We start from the raw sequence: 15,271 nt of genomic DNA on the forward strand, positions 1-15,271 counted from the left end.
AACTGAATGTGAAGCTACCGTTTAACATTTAAGTTAGCTTAGCTTAAAGACTGGAAACTGCTACTCGAACATACTATGAACGTACACAATAGTTTGTTTAATTAGCACAGTTTATTTTGTTGCTGTTGTTATGACGACATGCTAAAAGCTAATTAGGCCAGATCTTGTAGTTTTGAACGTGAGACATCAAATGTTAGCTTTAATGAATCATATTTTAACAATGTGACTGTGAATCAGAAGTTAGCCTAAATGATTTTCCTTCGTTATCACCACACACACAAACACAAACACTGTGCGATATATATTTACAATCACTTGGAATTTTTTATTAGACATGCAGAATTAAGTGATTCTCACAATACAATTGAAAAATCGTAAATGTCTGAGATTGAAATGCTGAACCAAAGACTCTATTTCATTTATTTAAATGTGTAATTTAGCTCATTCAGGAGCTCTTTCTGTAGCTGCGGGCGAGGCTCACTGTTGCCTGAAGAACATCGCAGCTTTCCTCCTCTTCTTCCTGTTAAATTGTGCCTTCACCCTCTCGATGGAAAGCTGAATCGGGCTCATGTCGGGAGACGCTGACGTAGTTGTCTCAAACCTCCGCGGACTGAGCTCTTCGGCGGCAGTGACTTTGGATTGCGCGGCCGTGAATGTCAGTGGTGTGCGTTCAGTTTGTGCCAGGACAGCAGCTCCGTTGCTGAGGGGAGCGGCCGCCGCCGCTGAGGCCACTTTCTTTTTCGACTTCCTCTGCTGTCTGAATGTGTGCCGGTGACGCTTCACATGAACTGTAGGGTGAACCGTTATGAAGGGCAGGTGACTGATCGCAGCAGATGTTTCGTTGACGTTCGGGCCACCACTGGAGTCGGGAGTTGTTTCAATAAACGGCGCAATGTTATCGTAAGATTCTTCTGAAAGAGGCACCTTTGTTTTCCTCCGTTTGACTCCTCTCTCTTTTGGCCTTTCCAAAACACTAAAGGAAGAGTTCAAAGCTGCGGCGTGAGTGTCCAGCCGGTGAGAAACCGGGGTGACGTCTGGAGCACCGTTGAGAGGAATCACTTTCAGATCGCCCGCAGAGGAATGTTCGGGGCTGGTGGCCACAATGGTGCCACCTCTCCTCCTTTTTTTCCTCCCCTCTCTGCCTCCTCTCTCCTTTGACCTGTTCCTTTTGACTTCCAGGATTCCAGCACTGATGGGTCCTTTTTCAAGGCTTTGTTGCTCGGGCTGTGTCGTCGTCGTTATGGTAACGACGGTGGGGGCAGACATACCGCCCGAGTTGTCTGTTGTGTTCGTTACAAGCCCCTCAGGAGAAAGAATCGGAACTTTCTCGTGCTTCTTTCTCCTTCCCTTCCTCAGCCCTTCTTTTATTTGTCCTTTAAGAGGAACCATTGCCATGTTTGTTGAAGTAGAAGGCGTGGTTTCCTCTGTCGGCGCATCAGTGTCCGTCACAGTCGGCTTCTTCTGGACAATCGCAGGCGACGTAACAGGAGCGGTATCCTTGTCCTTGGCTGGTTCATCTTTCATGACTTCATTGTAGGGCTCGTCTTTTCCTCTGAGCTCATATTCACTGTCAGCAACTCTGTTTTCGTTTCTACTCGACTGGTCGTGTCTGTGCGACTCGTTGATGAAGTTACTCAGAGCGATCACTTCCCCTGATTTGCCACCAGTGGGCGAAACCGCAGCGCCCTCCTCAGTTTTAGAGCCCGCCTCAGCTTTCTGCTTCCTCTTCCTCCCTTTTCCTTTTTGCTTCTTGGTTTTCTTCTTCTTCTTCTTCTTCCCCCCCGTGTTCTTCTTCTTCTTCTTCTTCTCGGAGCTCTGCGCCTCGCCTTTGTCCGAGTCGGCGGAGGAGGAGCTTTGGGAGGTGGAGACGGTGGCGAGGACTTTGATGAAGTCCTCGGCCGCCGTGACAACGTTGGTGAGCGAAGGCTCTTCGTGGCCTGACACCGTGGACTGAGTTGTGCTCTCAGGTTTCTCCTCTTCCTCCTCCTTGCTCTTCTTGGTGGGAGGAGCCAATGTCAGCTCGTCAATGACATCAATACCGCCGTAGTCGTAGGGCACCGCCTCTTTTATCACAGCAATGGGGAGCTTCTCATATCGCTTACACCTATGTAAGAAGGAGAGAGAGAGGCAGAGAATGAATGGGAGGATTAGTGAGGCAATTTGAACGCAGAAATATGTCGCAAAGCTTCTTAAACGTTGATCTTGTGGGTGTGCGCATACTCACAGGCCGTACCAGTGCCGCTCTGCACACTGCTCTTCATAGATTAACTCAAAGCACGGCACACTGATAACGTTGAAGAACGCCTGACCCACGACTCTGGAGGACGTGTCATTAACTTTCCTCAGACAAGATTTCAACCTGCGGTTTGACCGAGAAGAGAAAAGACGATGAAACCATGAACTGCTCAGTCTGTAGTTTCTGACTAAGACTGGACTACAGACTTTATTTTCCTAGATAAAGTGTGTACTTTTACTACATTTCCTAAAGAATTTTTACTTTTACTACATTTCCTAAAGAAATGTGTACTTTTACTACATATCCTAAACAAATTGTACTTTTACTACATTTCCTAAAAACATTTTACTTTTTTATATAAATTTTATATAAATGTTTTACTTTTACTAATTTTCGTAAATAGATTGTGTACTTTTACTACATTTTGTAAATAAATGGTGTACTTTTACTACATTTCCTAAATAGTGTATTATTTACTACATTTCCTAAAATATAGTGTACTTGTACTAGATTTAAAAAATGTAAATAAATAAATAAAGTGTGTACTTTTACTACATTTCCTACATAAATTGTGTACTATTGCTACATTTCCTGCATAAAATGTGTACTTCCTCAATATATTGTGTACTTTTACTACATTTTCCTAAAAAAAATTGTACTTTTACTGCATTTCGTAAATAAATTGTGTACTTTTACTATATTTCCTAAATAAAGTGTGTACTTTTACTACACTTCCTAATTAAATTGTTTATTTTTAACTCAAGGACACATATAGATGAGCAGGGCCAGGAACTGAACCCACAACCTTCCAGTTGAAAAAACAACTTGCCCTACCACCATCAGTCGCAGCTGTATCTGGACCAAAAGGCTTTGGAATGACTCTAAAAATCATTATATTCTGAAACCACTCATGATCTAATAATCTGTTAAATAAATGGTTTGGATGAAGGGATTATTAATTTAGGACTAGTTCAGTTATGTTGGACTCACTCTGTGTCACAGTCACAGTGACAGATGGAGTGCCACTTGAAGTTGGCGTAGCCGTATTTGGAGGAGAAGGCGTGGATGACGTGAGGACAGTGATCGTGCGTCCGACAGCAGCTGTCCGTCTCTGCAAATTCTCCTGCAAACATGAGGTCACAGAGGTCACGGAGGTCAAACCTTTGTTAAATACTACACACACACACACAAAGACTTGTTTCTGTTCCTCCATATCTGCACAAAAGCCACGATTCTCTTCATTCTCATGAAGTTCTCCGTCTTTCTGTTCTGCATGTGTTCATGGAACGCTCTTCAGAATAAAACTTTCCCTACATTTCCTAAATAAAGTGTGTACTTTTACTACATTTCCTAAATAATGTGTGTACTTTTACTACATTTCCTAAATAATTTGTGTACTTTTACTCCACTAAATTTAAATTGTGTACTTTTACTACATTTTGAAAATAGTGTATTTTTGCTATATTTTATTAATAAATTGTGTACTTTTACTCCACTAAATTTAAATTGTGTACTTTTACTACATTTCCTAAATAAATTGTGTACTTTTACATATACTCCACTACATTTCCTCTAATGTGGTAACATACATAAACGTATTGAAAGTGTGACTGGTCATACCCAGCTGCTCATAGTGGTCAGCCATGTTCCCAGCTCCACACCACAGTGTCCCAGGATATGTGAAGCCTCTCCTGGATCTTTTTAAAACCTTGTCCTCATCACCAGACTCTTGTTTCCTCTCATGGAGCTCGCGACACATTCTTTTGGCTTCATTCATGCGCGTAAAACGCGCCACCTCCTCCTCCTCCACCACCTCCTCCAACTCTAGCTCCAGCCTGCACTCGTGCATGAACGCCTTCACCTCCGTGTGGTTCACGCTGACGCTGCAGTCCACCAAGACTCCCGAGGGACTGAGGACAGAGGACACCACCTCGGCTCCGTCTGACACCTGGTACAGGGAGTTCTCGCGCACCGCGGCGGGCACTTTTGCGCACCAGGTGCCGCCGCCGCGAGCGGACAACATGTCTCTGCTCTGCACCTCCGCGTCCACGAAGTGTCCCTTCACCAGGTTCCTGTCCAGATAAGACAGAAAGACGAAGAGGACGCACCACATGATGCGGAGAGTGGCACTGTCTTCAGCACCACGCGTAACGGAGACAGCTCCACGCAAAGGACCTTTTCCCCCCAGCGCTCGAGACTGCGGCTGCCCTTCCACTTTTAAAGCCACGCTCGAGTGGTGCGATTATTGATACGGTCAATGACAGCAGTGGGAGGAGTCACAGTGGACTTTTGCACTGCGTGGATGAGAGTTAAACGTTAAAACCCAAAATGAACCACAACTCGGATTAAAACCAATAAAAGAGTAAAATGTACTATTTTTGTAACAAGTATTTTACCAGAAAATTACTTTGGTAGAATTATTATATTATTATTATTTATAGTATTACTCAAGTACAAAGTAAAAGTCTTAATAAAGTGAGGAGTTAGGATTGAGCCATGGCGGATCAGTGAACTGCGAGTTGTCTCTCAACTGGAAGGTTGTGGGTTCAATTCCTGGCTCTGTGCGTGAGTGTGTGTGTGCGTGTGTGTGAGTGAGTGAGTGTGTATGGAAGTGAGTGAGTTGTCTTTCAACTAAAGGGGTTGTGGGTATGAAAGATGTATGAATGGGTGAAAACTGTAACTGAAAAACTCTATATAAATACAGACCATAAATTGTTTATGGTAGTAACCAGTGGCAAATAAACTCATCAGGTTTTGCAGTGTGTTAACTAATCATTAGTTAATTATTATTTACTGGACTGATTACTTGATGATTGGTTCACCTTTTTGTCAACACGATTGTAAAGTGTGATCACTACTGTTTTTGTGTTAAATTCATACCAAAAATAATACAATTCTACACTAATCCAGAGATTAATTCCTTTAATTCCATGCATATTGTTAAAAATGTATGCCAGGTTGAGCAGTTCATGTATTTTTTTTGTTTTTAGTCTACTATAAAAAATGTTAACTAAAATACTCACACTAACACACCTTACGCACAAAAATGTCCTCATTGAAACCCATTCAAATCACTATTTTCGATGCATCATGACAAAAACATGGAAAATTAAGGATTAATGTATGATGAGGACGGATGTTAGTTTAAAAATGTAATAAAAACAATAATTTATACAATTTGACACTATACAATCAGCAGTCTTGTATAAAGTATCTTAAGTGTACTGTACTTAAGTATCAATAGTCATTTTCTGATAGAAAATATAATATAATTTTGACGATTTACGTAAATGTGTTTACTGTATATAAGAGCAGTTAAAATACTAATTAAATAATTTTTTATTTGATTGACTGTTTTTTTACAGTTTACATTTTACAACTAAATAGACAAAGACTTCATATCTGCAAAGGACAATAATGAACCTTTGTGTCCAATATTTAACCATAATAAGCAGCGATGTAAGGAGAGACACTCGACAAAATGTTGACAAAATCCACACCTGCCTTTGAGGAGAAATTCATCACCTACAACCAGTGTTTAGTGATTAACTTGTAATCATTAGAGCCTTTGTTTTCACATATGACTTGAAATTCGTACTCTAATTTAAGTATGAGTCAACCTTAATAGTAATAGCATCATATAATAACTTAATTAAGGCCCGAGCATGAATGTTAGCGTGAATAAAAACTCTTGAAATTTGGCATGGATGTCAGGTCAGGGAAAAATGCAATTGTGGCATAGGGCACAAACCTGTTCGTAGCCCCAGGGCTATATAGCGCCCCCAGAAGTCGGGTTATGGTCAGCTAAAAGTCGTCAGATCAGGAAATTTGGTGAGTGTGTCGGGCTTACTCCAAAGTTTCTTGAGGAATATTTTGGAAATTTTGACACGAGAAGGTGGCCAAAATTGCCAAAATGTATATTTTTTTCTATTTAATCTATCTATTTCTATACATACTGTATATATATATATACATATCTATTTAATATAATTTTTTCTATTGCGTCTAAGTCGCACATAGGTGTTCCGATTTTAACCAAACTTACAATCGTTGCTCTGGTGATTCCAAACAAATTTCTAATGTACTTCCATTTGCTCCGCCCACCCAGAAGTCAGCCATTTTGGAAAAACAAAATGGCTAGTCTATGCATTTGAACTGACTTGTCCTAGCTTGTTTGAGCTAGCAGCGTCAAACTTGGTCCATATGTTCCAGAAAAGTTAATGATTAAAAGTTATCAAAGGAATTTCTCTACGTCAAAAGGCATGGCCTCAGCACTCTGATAAAGTTGACATTAAAATGGCAGGAAAACTAGTTTAAAACCCCACTTTTTGAAAGCTTTAACGTAAACAGCACTACATGAAATTTGTCACAGTCATCGGATGTGACGAGTTGCGTGGGGCAAGGCCTATGAGTGGTCCTAGTTTGTATCAATATTGTTTTTTTTCTGGCATAAACACTGACCTTGACAGGTCCTCATGGAGTCCAAAACCTGGTCCTACATAACGAGGCAGAGAACTGAGGTTAGGATAAGCTTAGGGTTAACTATTATTAACTGGTTATGGTTAAGGTTAGCGATAAGGTTTTGTTTAAATGAACGGAAGTCAATGCAGCGTCCTGAGAAGAATAGCTGCACAAACCTGTGTGTGTGTCACATTAACCTCCATCACTGCAGAGAGGAATGACCGCGAGTTACCTCCCAACCCCCCTCACACACACACACACAGCCCTTGAAAGAGGAGATTTACTTCGGGAACATGCATGGAGGAGGAGGAGGTTCTGGCTCGCCCTGCTTCCCATGGTAACAGGCATGGGGTGATTCTGCCGACCCAGGAGATTGGACATCGTTCAGATGCCACAGAACGGGCAGAGAGAATTTGGCGATGACCTAAATCACATTGGTTAGCCGCAGGAAAGAAAAAAAAAACTCCTCCTCCTACTCTCAGTGTGGAATGTGGAGAACCACGCTGACTGAGCGACCGAGCCAAAGGCCGAGAGACGACTCACACAAATCTCATTCCAGTAATGAAGCGAACAAATCAATCAACACCTGATACACACTAACCAGTCACCAACTCATTAGTATGACACTGAGCCAGTGGTAATTATTTCAGAATCTATACCTAGAAAACTATTGTTTTCTCGTGTTAAATATTTTTAGTAGCTCTCGCCTTCTACATTTTTTAGTCAATTTAAACAAAATGTTTAGGTTCATTCTTGGTACAATTCCACGTGTTTCTCTCCTGATCATCTGATTTTGATCTGAACTGTAGGAGCTGTTAGCAAGCAAAACATGGCGGAAATGCTGACTGATTGAAGACTATAGTTTTTTATATATTGGCAGATATTTGATTTCTCAGTCTCAATTGCTGAGCCACCTATTGTTTTCCTGTTTACACGATTTCAAACTATTTATATTGATAATACCATATATTGTTTCATACCATTCAAAGTTATTTATATGATCTTCATACATTAGGAAATAGTTTGTAAATACAGACCCCCCCAATAAAATCTCATAAAATCAGACCCCGGAAAAAAATCTCGTAAAAACAGACCCCCAAGAAATCTCGTAAAATCAGACCCCGGAAAAAAAATCTTGTAAAAACAGACCCCCAAAAAATCTGGTAAAAACAGACCCCAAAAAAATCTCGGAAAATCAGACCCCGAAAAAAAATCTCGTAAAAACAGACCCCCAAAAAATCTCGTAAAATCAGACCCCGAAAAAAAAATCTCGTAAAAACAGACCCCCAAAAAATCTCGTAAAAACAGACCCCCAAAAAAAAATCTTGTGAAAACAGACCCCAAAAAATCCAAAAATGAGAGTTCACATTGGTGCTGTGTTCAGGGAGCAATGTAAAAAACGTTAAAAAACGTAAAAAAAAAAGTAGTGACATCAGTAGTGATGTTAATGCGACACCAATTGAATGGAAAGCCAATGGGGTCACAATTCCAATTTCGATCGCTGCATCAAGCATAATAAGATCTGAACTGTGGGAGAAGTTACCCACCAAAAATGATGAAATTGAGTAGTATAAGAGTATTCAATTCCCTATTATTCATTTTTTGTTTCCATGGGTACTTCCAAATACTGTAATTCAGCTGATTTTAACAATCAGAACAGTGAAACGACCAAAGTTGTAGGAGTTGAATTTTCCCCGTATGAAAATGAGAGGAACTCTTGTCTGACTTTGATCAGAAATGTGGAAGCAGTGGGTGGTCAAAAATGCCAGAAATGCTAAGTCAGCAAATCCCGGCTATTGCTTTCACCTCCTGCTACAATTTTCAGCCGATTTGAACAATTTCTACATCAAAATGTTCTGCTGAGGCTATTTTATTAAAAAGAGACAGCTGGTTAGCACAGAATCAGATTCAGTTCTGACCTTTGTCAGATTGTTTGGGTGGAGAAAACAATGCCGCAGCTCTGCTTCTGTTTCCTCGTCTTTTAATCAGCCCAGGGTTTTTGTCACATGGCTGGTCTTTACTCTGAGGTCCAGCCTCCTCAAGGCACTGAAATCGGATTGTAGGAAGGCGGAGAGAAATGATGTAAAATCACCAGAGGCAACATTCGACCACTTCTATGAGAGAGGCGGTGAAGGAGGAGGAGGTTAATCCTGCTGTTCATCAACTAACACAGCAGCAAAAGCAGAAAGGTGACTCTTCATGTGATGTGTACTTTATTGACTCCTGCAGCGTGAGACAGACAGGAATAAACCTAAAATAATTTTTAAAAAGGCTCTTTTTTTATGAGATTAAACAACTTAAACAACAAACAAATCTCATAAAAACAAGACCCCAGAAAAAAATCTCTTAAAAACAAGACACCACAAAAAAATCTCGTAAAAACAGACCCCCCAAAAAAATCTCGTAAAATCAGACCCCGAAAAAGAAATCTCGTAAAAACAGACCCCCAAAAAATCTCGTAAAATCAGACCCCCAAAAAAACATCACGTAAAAACAGACCCTGAACATTTTTTTTAGAAGAATAATACCCCGAAAAAAATCTTGTGAAAACAGACCCCAAAAAATCTGGCACCACATGGCCTAATACAATTTATTTTTTATTTTTTGCTCTATTTTTAGCCCCTCCCACTTCCAATATTCCACGCCAATTCACCAATTTCAGACGACTTATTTGAAACCTGGGAAGATGACGTTAAAATTTAATCCTTTACACTGTGATATAATTTGGACAGATAATCTGTTCAAATCAGCCTAAAATCAGAACGATTGTCAGAGAGGACCGAATCGGGAAGAAAATCTGGCCAATCATCTTCTTATTAAAAGAAAACACCCCATAAACAATGCACTAGTCTACAAATGCAAATCTATAACTAATGATTCAACTATAAAAATAAAAAAAAAGAGAATGGATAAAATATGTAACAATATAAAATATGACAGCAGTTCTGTCCACACATGAAATTCAAGTCTCAACATTTTCTTTTCAAACATAATCTCTGAAAAAAGACTATTTTGTGGCAGCTGCTCAGCACAAAACCACAGATTCAATGTGGGGGGTTTTACATTAGTTTTTGTTATTAGGCGGTAAAAAGTCTGCATGATGTTCAAATCATAGTTTGTTTACACTGCCCCCGTGTGGCCACCATACTCCATCACCACCACCAACAGTGTCAACCCCTGAATATTGGTCAGGGATTCAGTTACATTTATTTATGTTTTCTATATCTATAGTCTGACCAAACACAGGTCAAAAGTGTTTGGAATTATCATTCATATTTAAGTTTTTAAATATTATCAATATTTTTGACATGATTTTCTGTAGATTTCAACGTGGCTCAAGCGAAAATGCTGATTCCTCCCCTCTATCCGTTTATTTTGATTGTGTTTTTTTCAGTCCAATCCAACTTTATTTATAAAGCACTTAAAAACAAAAGACCTAAAAACAAAAAATAAGATGATAAAAAATACCTCTGAAAAATATAAAAACAGGTCTGACTTTGGTCAAAGGCCAAAGAGTAAAAGCGGGTTTTAAGATACAGTACAGTACTGACATTTCTTAATGTCAATATTCTTTCTTTCTTCTCTTTTAAATACTTTTGGACAAAATGTGCACAAATGTTTTGCAGGTGACTGAGAAAAGAGTTCATGACCTTTGGTAGCCCGTGGCCAATGAATACATTTTGGGTGAAAAGTGAGTTTTGACAATTTCACGTCACCAATGCTTGTTTGCAAGGGAAAAATAAATGGATTTTTTAATAGTAATTAGGGCCCAAGCCACGAATATCAGGGGCCCAAACAAACAGCTCCTGGCACGAAATTGTGCAAGGAACCTATTGTTAATCCTTCAGATTATTATTATATCCGTGGCTTTGCGGTCATTTTTGAGGGTCATTTTCTATAGCGCCCCCTAAGGTGAAAACAGAGGTAAAATTCAGTTCAACCGAATTTCCCAAAACTTGGTGGGAAGATGTTATAGACCAAGATGAACAAAAAAGTCGACTGTAGCCATGGCCTCAACTCAATAGGAAGTCGGCCATTTTGAATTTTGGCAATTTACGTAAACAAGCAATCTTGTCCAAGCGTGTTTGTCGTACTGACGCAAAAAACACGCCAAGTTGTACTAGACACACTAAAGGTGAAAAATCAAAAAGGGCGCTCAAAACGGCCACCCTCAGTGTTTTGGCGAATTTTGATCATTCGCCACAAAACTGGAAGTGCCCCATAAATTCGGCATACATTAAGTTCATCGAATTTCCCGAAACTTGGTGGGAAGATGTTATAGACCAAGACGAACAAAAAAGTCGACCATAACCATGGCTTCAACTCAACAGGAAGTCGGCCATTTAGAATTTGAGTGATTTGCACCCTACGTAAATGCGTTCGTCATACCGACATAAAAAATACGATCGATCGAATAAAAGTCTGACTATTGAGTGAGGGAAACAGTAAGGTCAGGGAACTGCTGCACTACCAGACTTGCGTGGGGACGCAAGGGCCCTATCATGACTGTTTGCAGTCCTAGTTAATAGTAGAAAAAAGCGTCTGAGTCAGTTCACCGGGTTCAGAGTCTAAAGTGTGAGAAAGTGGAGTTGGTGTTGACAGAAACGCGAACACAGGCGAGAGCTGTTTGACGCTGTTGTAAAAAGACTGGGGTGGAATTTCACTTTCCAGTTTGTTTAATAATGGAGGTCGTGTTTGCAGTCTGAGAGCTGGAGACGTACAGTGAGGTCACGGTTTTTATGTTTCATTAGTGTCATCTGAGACAGCAGAGACAGTGAGCGTCCTCTGGTTTTAATAAACACCTGAGGACAAAGAAGACATTTTCACAGGGTCTTTATAACACGAATGGAACTGTTTAGATGTTTAATATGTGGGGGGTGAAAATGTGTTTAACTTTTATCTTGTTGTCCTGCTCTACATTTTATTTAATCACTCTTTGAATGAGTGTGTCCATGCTTCCACTCTGCTTCTTCTTCTTCTCATTATGATTATTAAAATTATCTGCCAATTTCAACGATCCATACATCAAAACATTCACCTTCAAAAATGTACAAAATACACTGTCATATCATGTTAGCCGTTTGTTCAAATTTAACATTCTTTTATTTAAATTGATGACTGAAATGTTATACTTTTATAATGGGCAAAAGATTATGTAGATTACAGATTACCCCCCCAAAGAATCTACTGTAGTAAAATCTCAGACCCTGAATTTTTTTTTGTAAAAACAGACCCCCCCCCCCAAAAAAAAAAAATCTCGTAAGAACAGACCCGAAAAAAAAAATCTCGTAAAAACAGACCCCCTAATAACATAAAAACAGACCGTGAAAAAAATTCTCGTAAGAACAGACCCAGAAAAAAAAATCTTGTAAGAACAGACCCCGAAATTTGTTTTTCATAAAACAGACCCAAAGAAAATCTTGCAGGAATAGACCCGGAAAAAAAAAATTCTTAAAATCAGACCCGAAAAAAAATCTTGTAAGAACAGACCCCGAAATTTTTTTTCCGGAAAAACAGACCCAAAAAAATCTTGCAGGAATAGACCCGGAAAAAAAAATCTCTTAAGAACAGACCCGAAAAAGAAAATCTCGTAAAAACAGACCCCCCTCATAACATAAAAACAGACCGTGAAAAAAATTCTCGTAAGAACAGACCCAGAAAAAAATCTGGTAAGAACAGACCCCGAAATTTGTTTTTCATAAAACAGACCCAAAAAAAATCTTGCAGGAATAGACCCGGAAAAAAAAAATTCTTAAAATCAGACCCGAAAAAAAATCTTGTAAGAACAGACCCCGGAAAAAATTTTCTGGAAAAACAGACCCAAAAAAATCTTGCAGGAATAGACCCGGAAAAAAAAATCTCTTAAGAACAGACCCGAAATTTTTTTTCCGGTAAAACAGACCAGAAAAAAAATCTCTTAAGAACAGACCCGAAAAAGAAAATCTCGTAAAAACAGACCCCCCTCATAACATAAAAACAGACTGTGAAAAAAAATCTTGTAAAAAAAGACCCATCTCCCCCAAAAAAATCTCATAAAAATAGACCCCCCCCCCCCCCCCCCAAAAAAAATCACTTTTATTAACAGCTTCTTCCCACCCACCGTTCTTCTCCCTGCTGGAACCTGATATGTGCCTCCCTCTCTCTCTCTCGCTCTCTCATTCGCAGAGCAGGTCGTTCACCCCTCAAACAGTACAGACCAGAGTGGTGTGATCAGATGGACGTATTGGCCGTTCCTGCACACAGACATAAAGGGTGGTACCTTTCCCTCATGGCGCCAAACACAAAGGGACCAGCGTTTGCTTGGCTGGATCCGTCCAGACTCTACTGTAACTCCCAGGTATCTTCCCACTGTTAAAGTTCATGTGTGGCTGCAGAAATACACACATGTCGTGAGTTGTGTTTTTGTTTTGCTCTGTTTGTGCTCACCAGGCTCTGGCAGACTGCGTCGCTGACCTTCTCAGTCCGTTCTCCAGCGACACTGTTGACCTGGTTGCCGGGATAGATGCGATGGGATTCATCCTCGGTGAGGAAACAAAAGTGCAAATAAATGATAGTTAGAGAGCAGTCACTGTGTCACTGTGTGTCTCACCGACTTTATTTTAGGAGGCAGCTCTGGAAACCTAACCCTTAGTCCTGGACTTCAGTCAGGACTGAGGGGTGTGTGTGTGTGTGTGTGTGAGGCACTTAAAGAGACAAACAGTAAAAACTCTGTTTTAGTGTTTAGAACAGACACTGTTTAACATGGTTCATACAACCTTTAGAGAACGTTCACTAAAGGTTCCCCTAACGGTACTTTGTCACAGCCTTTATACAACTTTTAGAGAACATTCTCTAAAGGTTCCCTAATGTTACTTTGTCACAACCGTACAATTTAGAAAATCACTTAGGCAATTAAATGATTTTGGTTTGTGGACAAAAACAATCCACATTTTCGGATATTTTGAAACAACTGAATTGAATATTCAACAAATTTGTGAGTTTCAGACCTAAAATGAATATTTCTGATGTGTGTTTTTCAGGAGCGTCTGCTGCCACGAGTCTGGGAAAAGGTTTCTTGGCGATCCGTAAAGCAGGTCACCTGTGTGTCGCGACTCAAAGCCAAAACTACTCTGACTACACAGGTCGAGAGAAGACCATGGAGACGAGACTGGATGTTCTGAAACCAGGTTCATCCCGCAGCAGTCTTTCATCTTAAATATCTGTCACTAGCAGACAAATGTTTCCCACAACCGAGGTTTTTAAACCACTCACTCTCCCACACCAAAGTCCTTGTGGGGACACACAAGGACACCGGAGCTCCTGGTCTACTGCTGCCTCGTGTGGCCAGTTTGTGTCACTGAGGTAAATCTGAATGAAGGATTTTAAAAGCCGAATTGACAAAATAAGACATTCGAAGTGAGTGATGGAGGCAGCGGTGGATCATTTAGTTTTTTTTGTTATTAGTCTATAAACAATTTAAACCAAAGAAAAGCAGTAACTGAGCCACTGGAATCAAAGCTCTGGTTTAGCTGTGATTATTTAAAACTACCAGAACAAAACTGCAATGAATCAGCAAAACCTCTTCAGTTTCCACTGTTGCACAATGCCCCCTAGTGACGGATTAAGGAGGTTACAGCTAAACCATCCTTGAATCTGAGTACATCTCATGTGGTAAAAGCTCGAAAGTGATCGAGAATAATGTTGTAATTGTAATTATACGACTTTATTCTTTAAAGCTTAAACATTTTTATTATATATATATATATATACACACACATATATATATACATATATGTATGTATATACATATATATGTATATACATATATATACACACACATATGTATAAGACGACCAAAAGCATCCCGCAATTTTAAAGCCTGTACATGTGACCTATAACTGGTGAACTTTGAGATTAAAGTCAGAATTCTGAGATTAAAGTCAGAAATCTAAGGTAGGAATTCTTAGATTAAAGTTAGAAATCTAAGAAAGTCATAATTCTGATATAAAAGTCCGAATTTTGAGATTAAAGTGAGATTAAATTCTGAGATTCACCTATAATCACAGATCCGTGCTGCGTGAGCACTAAGGGTCAAATAAAGCATTATTATGAAGTATTAACAGTATCGTTTATGTCCCCATGTCCTCAAACGATACTGTCATCATGTGTGCACACGTTGGCGAGGTTAAACGTTTCTCTCCATGTCACAGGAGTGAGAGTGTTGCTCGTGGACCAATGGATCGAGACGGGGGGAACGATGAAGGCGGCGATCGAGCTGGTGGAGCAGCTGGGAGCCACTGTTGTAGGTCAGTTTCACCATCTCTGCTGTCACCTGCTGATTTATTCACACCCCGGATGCTGAAAACATAAAACGCGGCTCGCTCTGTTTCCTGGAGGTGTTGCAGCCGTGGCCGTCGAAAACACCACGGGAGGGAAGTGGATCAAAGACAACTACAGGGTGTCCCACTGCATCCCCAAAGAACTGCAGAGCCAAGTGGATCGAAAACAGCTCGAGTCTTTCAAAAGCTTCAACTGCTGAATGTGCAAATCCTGTAAAATATAACGTTCTTAGTCGTTAAAGTTCCAGTGTGTAAG

At 40.0% G+C, this 15,271-nt stretch overlaps 2 protein-coding genes across 2 annotated transcripts; one reads left to right on the forward strand and one right to left on the reverse strand.

The window, feature by feature from the left end:
* Positions 1–300: 300 nt before the first annotated feature.
* proca1 (protein interacting with cyclin A1) lies at positions 301–13,203 on the reverse strand. The gene is made up of 5 exons (XM_058633834.1): positions 13,124–13,203; positions 3,857–4,530; positions 3,227–3,359; positions 2,225–2,359; positions 301–2,104 (listed from the first exon to the last, which is right to left on the reverse strand). Exons 2-5 carry the CDS (start codon positions 4,347–4,349, stop codon positions 478–480), a joined length of 2,388 nt encoding a protein of 795 aa, XP_058489817.1. The 5' UTR covers positions 4,350–4,530; positions 13,124–13,203; the 3' UTR covers positions 301–477.
* On the forward strand, positions 12,794–15,215 carry zgc:174895 (uncharacterized protein LOC100126024 homolog). The gene is made up of 5 exons (XM_058633838.1): positions 12,794–13,034; positions 13,127–13,220; positions 13,717–13,863; positions 14,887–14,982; positions 15,073–15,215. Exons 1-5 carry the CDS (start codon positions 12,912–12,914, stop codon positions 15,213–15,215), a joined length of 603 nt encoding a protein of 200 aa, XP_058489821.1. The 5' UTR covers positions 12,794–12,911.
* Positions 15,216–15,271: the final 56 nt, after the last annotated feature.

The sequence above is a fragment of the Solea solea genome, chromosome 7 (genome assembly GCF_958295425.1).
Source record: "Solea solea chromosome 7, fSolSol10.1, whole genome shotgun sequence".
In the NCBI taxonomy this organism is placed as follows: domain Eukaryota; kingdom Metazoa; phylum Chordata; class Actinopteri; order Pleuronectiformes; family Soleidae; genus Solea; species Solea solea.

What these genes read in the sequence shown, in the direction of transcription:
- proca1 (XM_058633834.1), bottom strand. Translation starts at nt 4,349, where the DNA reads ATGTGGTGCGTCCTCTTCGTCTTTCTGTCTTATCTGGACAGGAACCTG. An exon ending in TGACCACTATGAGCAGCTGG is followed by an intron (nt 3,360 to 3,856) that starts GTATGACCAGTC and finishes TCATGTTTGCAG; the next exon opens with GAGAATTTGCAGAGACGGAC. An exon ending in CACTGTGACTGTGACACAGA is followed by an intron (nt 2,360 to 3,226) that starts GTGAGTCCAACA and finishes GTCAAACCGCAG; the next exon opens with GTTGAAATCTTGTCTGAGGA.
- zgc:174895 (XM_058633838.1), top strand. Translation starts at nt 12,912, where the DNA reads ATGGACGTATTGGCCGTTCCTGCACACAGACATAAAGGGTGGTACCTT. An exon ending in GACTCTACTGTAACTCCCAG is followed by an intron (nt 13,035 to 13,126) that starts GTATCTTCCCAC and finishes TGTGCTCACCAG; the next exon opens with GCTCTGGCAGACTGCGTCGC. An exon ending in ACTGGATGTTCTGAAACCAG is followed by an intron (nt 13,864 to 14,886) that starts GTTCATCCCGCA and finishes TCCATGTCACAG; the next exon opens with GAGTGAGAGTGTTGCTCGTG.